Consider the following 12,859-nt stretch of genomic DNA (forward strand, 5'->3'; position numbering starts at 1 on the left):
TAAACAACAGCTTGGAACTGTTGTTACCTGGCACTCTAATACACAGATAACAAAGACTTTGTACTCAATCCTGGTAAAATGCTAAAGCAAGTAGGGAGTAAAGGAACTCCAGGAACGAGTGAAAGAAACAGTGTGGACACAGAACCCACAAAAACAGAGACAACTTAGGTGCTTGGAAATAAGAAAAGTCCCCAAAGACTAAGAAGTAGAAGAAGAATATCCACTACTAAAGAGTACACACACACACACACACACACACACACACACACACACACACACACATACCCCTTGACGGTTTCCTGTCCCAATTTACATTGCCCATGAAGATGAACTGTGAATGGAAACAACTCTACCGTCCATTCTCCAATGTATTAGCTGCAGGTGGACATCTGCAGCACTGCCATATAGTTGTGTCCTTACTAGAAACATTAGGTTATATGGAACTGGTAACCTGTTTCCATTACAATTATCCACAATCAATAGCATTCCTAATTAAAATTAAGAATAATAAAATTCTCTTAAAAATAACTCCCCATAGTGACGTCCCAGGCCCCTTGATTCTAAAGTAGTAACTCACTTCCTACCAGGTTCTCTATTTCCTCCCTTCACTACCTATTCACAATCCAGAAAACTAGGAAGGGAGGAAGAAGGGAGGAAGAAAGGAAGGAAGAAGGAAGGGAGGAAGGAAGGAAGGAAGGGAAAGCAGAGGAAAGGGTCAGCATTTAACACCATAACATAGCACGATTTTGTGACCTGACCCTGCCGTCCATCCCCTTCTTTTATGGTCCCTCCTTAGTCAGAGCTGAAGTCCTTAGAGCTCCTGAACTTAGCATGCTCCCAGGTGAAAGTCCCCAAAGCCCTGCCTGGAACAGGCTGACCTGGTTATCTGCAGAACCCCCAAGAGCCTCCACAGCAAATGCTACCTATCTGATGAAGCATTTTCTGAACTGGTAATAAGATTCAGAAAAGACTTTGGGCATTTCTTCACCTGAGCTTTCTCTTTCTCTATCCACCTGTAGTAGGCACTGTTTTGATCTTTTAACCCTAAAAACTAGCAGCCCAGGCACATATTAATACTCCATAAACAACTAATATTTTTAAAAATCCTTCACGTCACCCCATCTAGCTACTTAAACTCCAGGAATTTCCTGAAGTGTTCTTCATATGCCATGCTATTCCACACTTCAATACTTTTGCTCTTTTGTTCCCTCTAACAAAAAATGTCCAAATTCACCTTGTGTATAAATGCCTCTTCAACCTATCCTCTGAATGAAGCCTTTCCTGCTGCTCCTAACCAGAGCTGGGCACCCCTCCTCTGTGGACTGCTGTTCCTTGCTCTTACTCCTATAGTGTGTCTCTGAGTCTCTCTTCTACTTGGAGCATATGACCACAGGGCCCTTGCACCACCTGAGCCAACCTGAAGAGGAAACTCAAGAAGCTGCCCAGTAGGAAATGAAGGAATACCTCAATGAGCAGTTTACTTTCCTTCTATCTACACTTTCAACATCTCCTCTTAATCTCAAATCAAAGAGCAAAGCCCTGTAGATAGTAAAGGACTTTCAGACATAAATGAACAGGAAGAGAGTGGGAGAAAACAAGTTCACAATTAAAAAAAAAAAAAATCACAGGACAGGCAAGGGAAACAGAAGAATGGCTGCCCTCCAGCGTTTCACTTAGAGAACAGGAAGTTACAGAATCTATGATTCCACAATAAGATTTTAAAGTCACCACCAATTGCTTTAAAATAAAGATAAAGCAAAAATGACTAAAGCCACTGTGATAAGACCTTGGAGACAGAGGCCATTTGATACTAACAAATGACAATGTGTATTTTATTTCTATTTTCTTATGAGTAGATCATACTTATTGTTTTGCAATAAATCTATGACCCTACTCCTCCATGGCAAAAATTCAAGAAAATATCATGACAAGAAAGGAGCCCAGCTATGGTGGTACAAAGATGCTCTCCTTTCCCTGTGTGGAGACACCAGAATGCGTCTCCTCCATTATCCTAAACTTACCCCCAACTCTCTCCTGGATTTCCAAACTGCTCACTGGAAAATACCCCACAACCATAACTGAGAAAGAGTGTATTTTATTTTAATATAACTAAGACATCTCTGATTTTCAAAATAAAAAGTGAATTATTTATAAGAAATATAAAACAATATCCATTCACTATTTAAGTGGTATTTCAACGATTTCAACATCAGAGGAATAACCTAACAATGTAAATTTGGTATTCCTCATGGCCAGGAATTTCAAGGCAGTAAGCATTACATGCAACTGTCAAATTTTCAAACTAAAGACATTATTTTTGTCATTAGTTTGAAAATCATTAAGCAACAAGTATTAAAATACAGTGATAAAATATGTAATACATCTTTTATAATAAGAGTATCTCAATATTCAGATTTTTTTTTTTACAAAACTGAGAAAGGCTGCTATACTGTTATAAGCATAATTTTTGACACAAAATAAAACAAACTTTTTTAATCTATATCTTTTTTCTGTATCTCTTTAACCAAAACAATCAGCCAAACCAAAACCTTACTTTACTTGTATACATCTATAGATACGATGGGTGTGACTAATTGTTCAGCTATAAATGCAATTCCATGGTGCTTTTAATGATTTAGGTATACACAGCTTTAGTTCTCAGAGCAGACTAAAAATAGTGATTTTAATTTATTCCTGCTGCCTACAATTACCCACAACCATGTATTTTTAAATATTTCCAGCCTATAAAAATTACTAATTTTTGCCACTTGTGTTTATCTGCATTTAGACTTTGATTTGGATAAATTAAGCTCTCAAGTGTTCCTTGCTTTATGAAACTCTGCATGTTGTACACTTCAACACAAATAAATGACTTGTACCATTAGAGGTTTAAATAATGTAATGTATTTCATGCTCAGCCTGAAGCTGGATTCCAATGAAGTTGCTAATGCACGTAATGATTAAGTGTAACTCAAATACTAACTGTGTTGTTGAAAACATGACAGGCAATAATTTGGTCTATTATATTCTGCCATTTAATTGCCTAGTACAGACATTCTCTGACACGTTATGAAGCAATGATTTACAATTATTCAAGCTGCAAAGGTCAGAAAGTGACATTATAATCATCTACATAGAGATCCCTTCTAATGCACAAAAACTAGGTAATGCCACACACATACACACACACACACACACACACACACACACACAAAGAGTTTTACTGCATTAGTAACTTTCTATTTAAGGTTTTCTTAAACCAACTAAGAATAAACAGTTCATAAGCACATTAATACACAATAGAAAATGTCTAGAATCTTTTCATGAAAGCAGAGGTGACAGATTTAGTAAATGCCCTTATTCTCTCCTGATTAGGTAAGTACTACTCAACCGTTTAACTCTTTATACAATATTCACGACTAGACACAGGGAAAGCAGTCAGAAAATAATATAATCCCTAAATCATGCATATTGGGGTCTTTGTGAATAATGGCACATAAAAGTTAGGTATCATTTCTCAGGTTTACTGAATACTCGGGCTACTTACCAATTTTCTACTAACTCTTTTGGTAGTAGCTAGTAATGAAAAACAAAAACAAAAAAGTCAAGATGGGGGCACAGTCTTTAAGGCATCAGCCTGTTGTGGCCCCCTTTGTCTGGCAAAGCAATAAATCTACCTTTTTCTCCTTAAAAAAAAAAAAAAAAAAAAAAACAAGAGGACCAATTTTACCCCTATCATCCTAATGGAAAGACAAAAAATATCTTTACTTTTTTAGGCACTTATTTCTACTATACTAACATATTCAATTCATAATCACGCAAGGGCAATATGTTAACACATAAAGAACAATGAGGAAAAATAAAGTATTTAAAATAACACTTTAATTGAGAAAAGAGAGCAGAGAGAGGCCAGAGAGAAAAAAACATAATACCAAAATATTAAAGTAAATTACAGAGCAAGTAATTTTTTTAAAGAATATAAGTCTGAGCAAAAGCAGGGGGAAAAAAAAGTGGCTAGGGGCTGGAAGGAAACAAGTTACAGTTATCAAATGCTAGAGAAAACAACCTAGAGAGAAAAAAATAAGTACAAATTAAAATCAGGTATTACAAAAACAGAAATAAAGAAAAGATACAGTTAAAAGGAAGGAAACCGTGGTATATCATTACTAGCACGTAATTTAAGCCCATTACTAAAAACACTTTACCATCAAGTTTACCATCTGCACAATGGGAATAATAAACCTGAAGTAAATAATCTCCTAAAACTGAGATCGACATATGAATTCAATGTTATTAATGTACACACAAAGCCACTGCACTGCATAAATACTGTTTATTATTGAGAGTATTATATATATACACCATTGTGTGTGGGAGTATGTGTCTGTGTACACACAGAGAAAGAGATTATTAAAATAAATTTCAATGAATTTAACAAAACATGGTGTCCATAATGACATTCTTAAGCCATTGAGATTTTTTAATTCTTGGCTACTGAAAAAAAAACAAAGGTAAAGATCATGGATTTAGTAAAAACGTGTTTACCTATTTTTAAACATACATTCTGAAGAAAATTATTAACTTCTATATAAAAAAGAGTGCTTTTTATTATTTTTATTATTTTTTATTTTCTTCCCTATTAAGCCCTATGTCTGACCCATAGCACATTTTCATATTAACTATTCATCAAGTAATAAATATAAATACACCTATATTCTATAAAATTCCTCTTTAGATCATGCTCAGATAGAAGAAAAACATTAAGAAACTGTAACTCAAAAACTGTTCCTCCTAAAAGCGAAAGTAAAATGAAAAGGCTTTTAAATGAAGTTATCTGTAACATGTACATAAAACAGTAAGTGCAGAGCAATACATTTGTAAAATCTATACCCTGACATAAGCATGTAAACCATGGGTAAACAAAACTTAAATCCTGAATTATGAACTCTAGCTACCAACAGGAATTAGATATCTAATACATTCAGCTTCTTTTGTCAAATAACTTCAATCCATGATCTACTATACTTAAGATTTGCCAGTGAGGAGGAGAAAGATACATAAAGTTGAGCTTAAAATTCAAAAATCTATGTAGGTACAAACAACTGAAATAAAAGTTTAAAATGCAGTTTTTGTTAAGGGGGTAGCTAGTGCACAACTCTTAAATTAAGCCTTAGTAAAAATATATATATTATGTATATATGTAATACATATTTGATGACCACCTAAATCTTCTAATAAGAAGATATGAAACAGAGGTCAAACAGAAGTCAAACAAATACCAATAATCTGAAAAACTAACACTGAGCTCAACTCAGCAAAATGCACTGTTTGTTGTTTTCACCAGGCTCACCATAAAATATTAGGTTTTTTCAAGGGGTTACTAAGAAAAATAAATACAACATTGTGAGTAATAATTTCACTTCAAAAATGTGCCTGCCCCACTGTTTTCATATATTATTACTCTATCAAAACTATTTGAAAAACAGTTCATTTCTTACAAGTCAAATAATGAGGGGTTATTAATAAAATTCTAAAACGGAGACTAAGATACTAACTACTGAAGAAAAGAAAACATAGTGCAGGACCTTCTGTTTGTGACAAAATTGCAGAGTTAATGTTCCTGAAAGATCACTTCACCTTTTAAAGCATGATTTTTTAAAAGGTAAAATTTATAGCAATTAAAGCTAATGAAGAAATGCAGCATGAGCTGCTTATGTTCAGGAACTAATAGGTCCAGTGAGCATTTCTAAGATTATTTAGCCATCAAAGATAATGAATTGACATTGTCAGTGGTATTAATGTACCAGTGCTCTCTCCTGCCACTAAGCCCAGAGCCAACTCCTGTGCTGCTTTTTTTTTTTTTAATGTTTTTCACTTCAATTTTTAACCTACGTAATGCTCTATCCCTTTGAAACACATAAATACAGAACAACCTATGATACTTTTTCTTTAGCATTACAGGGTATTTAACTCATTATTGTTCTGGTTCAAGTACAGAGATCAATAGGCATTCTTCAGTTTACTGTAATTCTTCAGAACTTTTAGCTTCACTGTAAAAATACCTACCCAGTTCAAATTGTTGCTTTGCGACCCTTAAATTTCACTTTAAAAAATTAACTTATTACTCTTGGCCAAGTAAAATTCAATTCTTAAGAGATACAATTTTGGCATATAGACTGCTTTTTTTTATGCATACACATACATGCAAACCTCTAGGAAGCAGTATAAAACTCCACATACCTATTTGTACTCATAATTCTTTACTTGGGAATCAACTACGGAAACCGCTAGTGTAACACTTCAGTTGTACATTGTAAGCAATGAGCTAAGCAAAGCCTGCACTGTTCAAATCACACAACCAAAACCAAATCAGGTACTGTTTTTGATGCTACATCTGTCAGAAACTGCTCTCTGAAAGTTTCTTCTTTTCCCAGGTCTTGGTAAAGCTAATAAAAATGAATGGAATTAGGTTTCTAATATCAGAGTATGCAAAAAATTGTTCACTTATTTTGCAGAAATGAGGAAGAAATTGCTTATTGCCATCTTATAGTAAATTTTCACTGGAGTCAGGGCCTTCTTCTTTCCTATAACTCTCATGGAAAAAACAATAAGTGAAGTATCTTTTAAAATTCTAAGACCTGGAGCAACTAAAATGAACCGTTTGGCACTCGACCCTTGCAGCTAAAATCAGTAGCAACAAAACTCATTCTCCCACTGATCTTCAGGGGGCTTTAGGGCAAAGGTTCATCTTCATTTACTTTAGCTGCAAGTCACTGAACCATCAACTCTGCCAATGAATAAATCACAGGCCATGGTTAATAAAACTGCTTGCAAAGTTATTTGTAAAACTATCTTAAGGGTCAAAATATGCAACTGAGATGAAATGCACATCCCAACAGAAAAAAAGGAGCTGTTTTTGACTTAAAAGATATTTACACAGTAGAGCTAGCCAGAAGAATCTTCCACTGAAAAAATAAACCCAATATAACATGTGCACATTGCATGATTTAATTGAATCTGAAGTGTTTTGTGAATTAACCATAAGAACTGCAGGTTTCTCAGGTTTTACATAAAGTGTTTTTATATGATGCACTTATTAGTTAATTTCTCTAGCATAATAACATTAAAATATATTTTTAATCAGAAATGGGGTATTAAAATCCAGCTTGGAATGTCCTATGATATACCATAGATGCCATGGCATTTTAAAACCTTTTAAACATTTCTGCTAAATTAATTAGTTTTACATTAAGGCATCTCAGTGCTTCCCTATTAAATGCAGTGTATTTGAGTGACGATTAAACATTGTGAATGATTCTTTAGGGGAAAGAGCTATTAACTAGAACAGGAAAACGAGAAGTTTTGAAATAAAGTTACACGAAAACATATATTACACATTGGTCTTTTAAACTTATCCCCACAATAATCAGTTTTCTAAAACTAAATCTTTTTCTGCTTTTTTCCTTATAGAATACGTCCAATGGCTCCAAAGAAACTTTAATGTGATTAAAGCATATAGCAAAAGGATAAAAACATGCATATACACTCCTAAAGCTATACTATGTATTTTTTTAATGTCTTTAAGTGGAATTTACAGTTCTCTCTGGCAATGTGAATGAACATCCTATAATTTAGTCAATTTACAGATTACAGGTTCAAATTGACCTTGTAGCCCATAAAATTGCTCATCTTCAGTACAGGATTGGAAGTGGGAGAAGAATGTCATAACTGTGTTTAAGGAATTTACCATAACAATGGAGAGGAGGACGCGCGTGCATAATTTTAGCCACTCTTACTCATATCAGTTTTGAATTCTGAAACAATGGATATCCTGCACACGCTTCCTGGTTCACCAGGTAGAGATGGTTTCATTTACTCACCCACAGACATGACACTTGTATTCCCTCATCCCAAGGTGCCTTTTGACATGGTTTCTGGCATCACCAAGCTGAGCTGTTGCAAAATGGCATATCTTGCACTTGAATGGTTTTGATCCTAAGTAAATTTAACATAAAATATGATTGGAATTTGAATAATACATTACTGAGAGTTTAAAAAGAGGCCTCCTAGGTCTTAAATCATACTTATAATCTATTTATAAATTTCTGTCCCCAAAATGGAATACTTGCATTCCTTTCTAACTTGCATTGTCTAATTTTTCCACCAAGAAGACTTTACTATGTCAATGAGTATATCTAGCTTTCAATAACATTCATAAAATTTAAATGGCTAAGCAATGAGGTCCTACTGTATAGCACAGGGAACCATATCCAGTCTCTTGGGATAAATAAACCATGATGGAAAATAACATAAGAAAGGGAATGTATGTGTATATATATTATTATTATACACACACACACATATATACAGTATTTACATATGTATGACTGGGTCACTTTGCTGTACAATAGAAACTGGCACAACACTGTAAATCAACCACACTTATTTAAAAGGAAAAAAATTTAAAAACAAAAAATAAAATTTAAAACCAAAAGTGACACACTTGGGCAGTACTAAGTAAATAAGATGACAATTTCAAATATTTTCTTACAATTCACAAAAATAGCTTTTTAAGTCACTCCGCACTGAAAATGGAACATTTTTAAAACATAAATGTACACAGAGTAGCTGACATTTTTAAAAATACATTTATTGTCAAATAAATTTTTCAGTGGCCACTTCCTCATTTCCTCATATTTCTGCAACTTTGAATTTATTCACATTAATGGTATTTCAGATATTTTTCTGACATTTATTCCAAATGATTCATTATTTTACCCTTTGAATACCAGATAATACAAGAATACACAGTGGATAAAGTATTTGCTTTTATAATCATTTTATAGGCACAAATCTGTGATGATTCAGCAAATCAGAAATACTGACATTTTGGTTATTATTGATCACAAGAACAAAGATTTCTTAATAAAAGGCTAAATACCAACAATTTTTTCTTATTTCATAAATAAATAAGATTAACTGATACTCAAAAACGAGAAAGTAAACATTTTTCAGAGCCTACAAACTTACTGTCAGTAACAGGTTGATTCTAATTGGAATGTAGTTACCAAAGATGACCAGCACCCATAATCTCAAGAAGCAACACTCTTTCTAAGTGGAACATGTATATATCACTTTCCAGTTCCAACTACTAACTCTTCAAATAAATAAATCAAAATCATAAAAACCACAGTTTAAAGTCAATACAATGTTTCCAAATTTTTTGTAGCATGTTTGGTCCATACTTGCTGAAGTACGTCTTCTGATATGGCTAGGCAGAATATGAAAAGTGTGAACTTTAATAAATATACAAAATGAGTTCCAATAAAAAGCTACAATAAATCATTTTTGATCAATGGAACTTTGTGCAATGTCCTTGGAAAAAAATCCTCCAAGAATACTTTGTTGAAATTGAAGCACTCAGTAAAAAATTTTAGAGTCTTAAATTTCAATTTAATTCCAAAAAGCTGACAAAAAAAGTGAAGCATTTAATTTTAATCTTCTAACAGAAATAAAAAAGTCAACAGTACTAAGCACAGGCAGACAAGGTTGAATATTTCACAGTTCAATGACAATGAAGCCAGATCTCTTAATACTTCCATTTCTACTGTTAGAGGTAGAGGTAAAATATATTTAGCACCTGAATGGTTATATCTAGTCAGCTTTATATGTTCAAATGTCAAAAGCAGGTTGAGGCCGCAGCTTACAGCAATCACATTCTATCAGTCACATTAGAAACTACAGTTTATTTAAATGATTCTGATAAAACTAAGCCTATCACTACTTTGAAATATTTCATCTCCACACAGAATTCTATAAAGGACTTGCGAAAGAGTGAGAAGAACCAATTTACCTATACTTTAAGTTGCATTAAAGATAAGGTAATTAGGAAATCATTAATCAATAATAACATCAGGACTCTAAACAAAGAAGATAAAGCTCTCCAAAGGTAGCACGCCAATTCTGGTGAAAGGACTCAAACCACCTTGTGATTCAAGCTCTCATTTGCTCACACTGCTCTGCATGGCCTGGGCTCCTTCTGTCAGCACCTGGGTTCGCAGGGCAGGGTAGAGACCTTCAGCGTTTCCAAGGTACTGTAGCCTGTAAGGGTTCCCAATAGAAGCCCCAGTGCCTCCTGGCTTCAGTGAGCACCGCCAGTGTGCTGACAACTCAGAAACCAGTTACCCTGTTGACTCTCCTCGTGTAGAAATCGCTGAGACCCTTGACTATATTTTGTATCTCACAGGCGGAGCAGATGAGTTAACATCTCCTTTCTGTGCCATAAAAATTCAAGTATTAGGGTACTAGAAGTAATACTTTTCTATATAACAAAAAAAGAAATGTCCCTTTTTTTTTTTTTTCCTAACTGATAATGTTTCCATTTTAAGCCTGCTAGGCACATCCCTAAATGAATCCAGGCACAGTGTTGATAAGGCAAAATTTGTAAAACCACGTATTTTTTAATTTTTCTTGCTCTCAGGGTTACTGAGTTTATTATAAACTGTCAATATTATTTCAAATAATTCCATTTTGGGGGACAACATATTATCCTCAGTAGTTTGGGGTTTTTTGGTTTGTTTTTATTTTAATTTAATTTGGCCTGTGAGGTTTTCTGAAAGAGAAACATCAAAGGGTCTCTAGCATTCCAGCACCTTACAATTTTACCTAAAGAATTCCAAAGACTTTAATTTTTTTTCCAAAGACTTTAAAAACTATGTCTCCCTGCAGACCTTCAGAGGCATTCCTTGACATTAGTCACTGCTAACTGCTATGCACACGTGGACATGACCTTAACAGTTAAAAATCATTAAGAAGGCTTTAGGTCTTAAAGAATCAAGGAAGGTGTACAAGCCCATATCTAACACTTCTCAACTAGAGCCTCAATTCTACAATCCTCCCGACGATGAACACTCATTCATGCATTTGCTCATGAGTTTATCCCTTCATTCAACAAAGAGCACCGAGGCCAAGGGCACAGGGCATGGAGGCAAAGCAGTGAACAAAGCAGAGCCCCTGCTCTCACCCACCTACAATCCAAGCACTAACTCTCCAGACTTCCCAAGCTGACCTGGCTTCTGGTCTGTCACATGCTAAAGATACAAACACTACCAGGCCTAACTTGAGAACTCTCCAGTGAAGTCACCCACTCCCTAGTCTCCCAAGTGTGGATATTTCTAAATAGCACCAGGGACCACTGTGCTCTAAACAGAAAGTAAAGGGCTTCAGACAGTCCTCTGACTTACGGACCTCTGGTTTATGAAATTAGAGCTCTAACTATTAGAACAATGCCGGGTAGAAAATGAACAGCTTCTTCTGTACTACTATGATAAAGGGAAAAGAGACTCAGCTCTTTCAGATCGCGCTGATGGGTTCATACCAGCAAACATTCAAGAAAGCTCTGGGAGGCTTTTTTTACCACAATTCTTGATAACCAAAACTCATTTATTTCTTCTAGTGCTGCTTTTATCATGTTAAGGAAGGGAAGAAAAGGATACATAAAATAAATAGCAAATCACAAAATATGAAAACAGGGATTGGAAGAATAAGCCCTTTTCCAGTTAACCATTAATAACAGTCCCTGAATTACTATTTCATGGACATAAGCAAAGTATCAGAAAAGCAATTCATTTTAAGATGTCCCCCAGAGAGGGGAGGAGACCTTAGATTAAAACCTAGAGGGCAACCTCTCCCCAAAAAATGACTTGCAAAATTGAAATGTAGACTGGCATTGTGTACTCAGGAACAGCGCTCTTTGTGGTGCCTCAGGACACAATAAAAATGTACTTGCTGATAAGCCCAACACAAGATGTTAAAAAGTATGCTAACTTTTACTAAATGTTACAATCAATGATGTAACTTATATAAGTAGGGTTACTTTGTCACATATTGATAGTTACCTCACTTTCACATCCACATTAACTTGATTTTAAATGCAATTAATACATATAGTCAAGGAAGACTAATGGACTACATTCCGCACTTAACCTGGTGGACATTTTCAAATGGCACAAGTGACCAGTGCAAACCTATTTTGCATTGTAAACGACTAAATAAATCTTAATGGATTAAGAATGATCAGCTATCAACACACAAGGGAAATTAAGTGCTGAAATGCCTACATTGATTATTTTAAATTATTAGCCTTACTCTGTTCTTGAATTTGTATGCTTTTAGTGAGCTTTAACACATTTACAAGACTTATTGACTATAATTACAAGAGAATTCAAGTAATGGACACATCAATTATAAGCAACATGTCTTGACCAGACAGTTGCATAAAGAATTCTAAAAAGAGCTCCATTAGCATCTTCCTCTTAGTTTTATTCAGTTTTATCTGCCTTAAGAGGGCATGTTAAGAAAGTACCTATTTTCTGCACATGTGAACGAGCCTGATTTCTAAAACCACATCATTTCCAAAAGTGAATTGCAACATGGTACCGACAGAGATATTAATAATGCCAGAAAGTAAGTATTTGAACGTATTCCCCTGCGATGGTTCTACTGCATGAGAAGAGCTGGGATCAAGAGTATAGTGTTTCTATTTACCTAGATTAATCTTGGTAAACAGGTTTCTCTGCTACTTTCTTCAGTGAAAAACTTTTACCTCTCTTTAATCACTCTAAACTATTAATAATGTTTCACACTCTTTTGTCTTCCTCCTTGTAACCATGCACTAAGTTTCAAAAACTGCATGAATTTAAAGTATAGCTTTAATAATAAGCCATTATTTAAAAGTACAGTAAAATAAACCTTACAGTTTTAATGAAAATACGTTCATTGAAATGTGAATTTATTATTCAAATCCACTCATAAATTCAACCATGGAGACAGAACTTGTCTAAGCAGAGCACAATGATTT

At 34.5% G+C, this 12,859-nt stretch overlaps 1 protein-coding gene across 2 annotated transcripts in view; it reads right to left on the reverse strand.

Annotated features, from left to right (window-relative positions):
• Positions 1 to 12,859, reverse strand: part of ZNF407 (zinc finger protein 407) — a 422,314-nt gene that overhangs the window by 375,091 nt on the left and 34,364 nt on the right. For both annotated transcript variants that reach the window (XM_047766947.1, XM_047766948.1), the window contains exon 3: positions 7,881 to 7,995. In XM_047766947.1, coding sequence (XP_047622903.1) covers positions 7,881 to 7,995 — 115 coding nt within the window. The remainder of the gene's footprint in view (positions 1 to 7,880; positions 7,996 to 12,859) is intronic.

This window comes from Phacochoerus africanus, chromosome 2 (genome assembly GCF_016906955.1).
Source record: "Phacochoerus africanus isolate WHEZ1 chromosome 2, ROS_Pafr_v1, whole genome shotgun sequence".
NCBI lineage: Eukaryota > Metazoa > Chordata > Mammalia > Artiodactyla > Suidae > Phacochoerus > Phacochoerus africanus.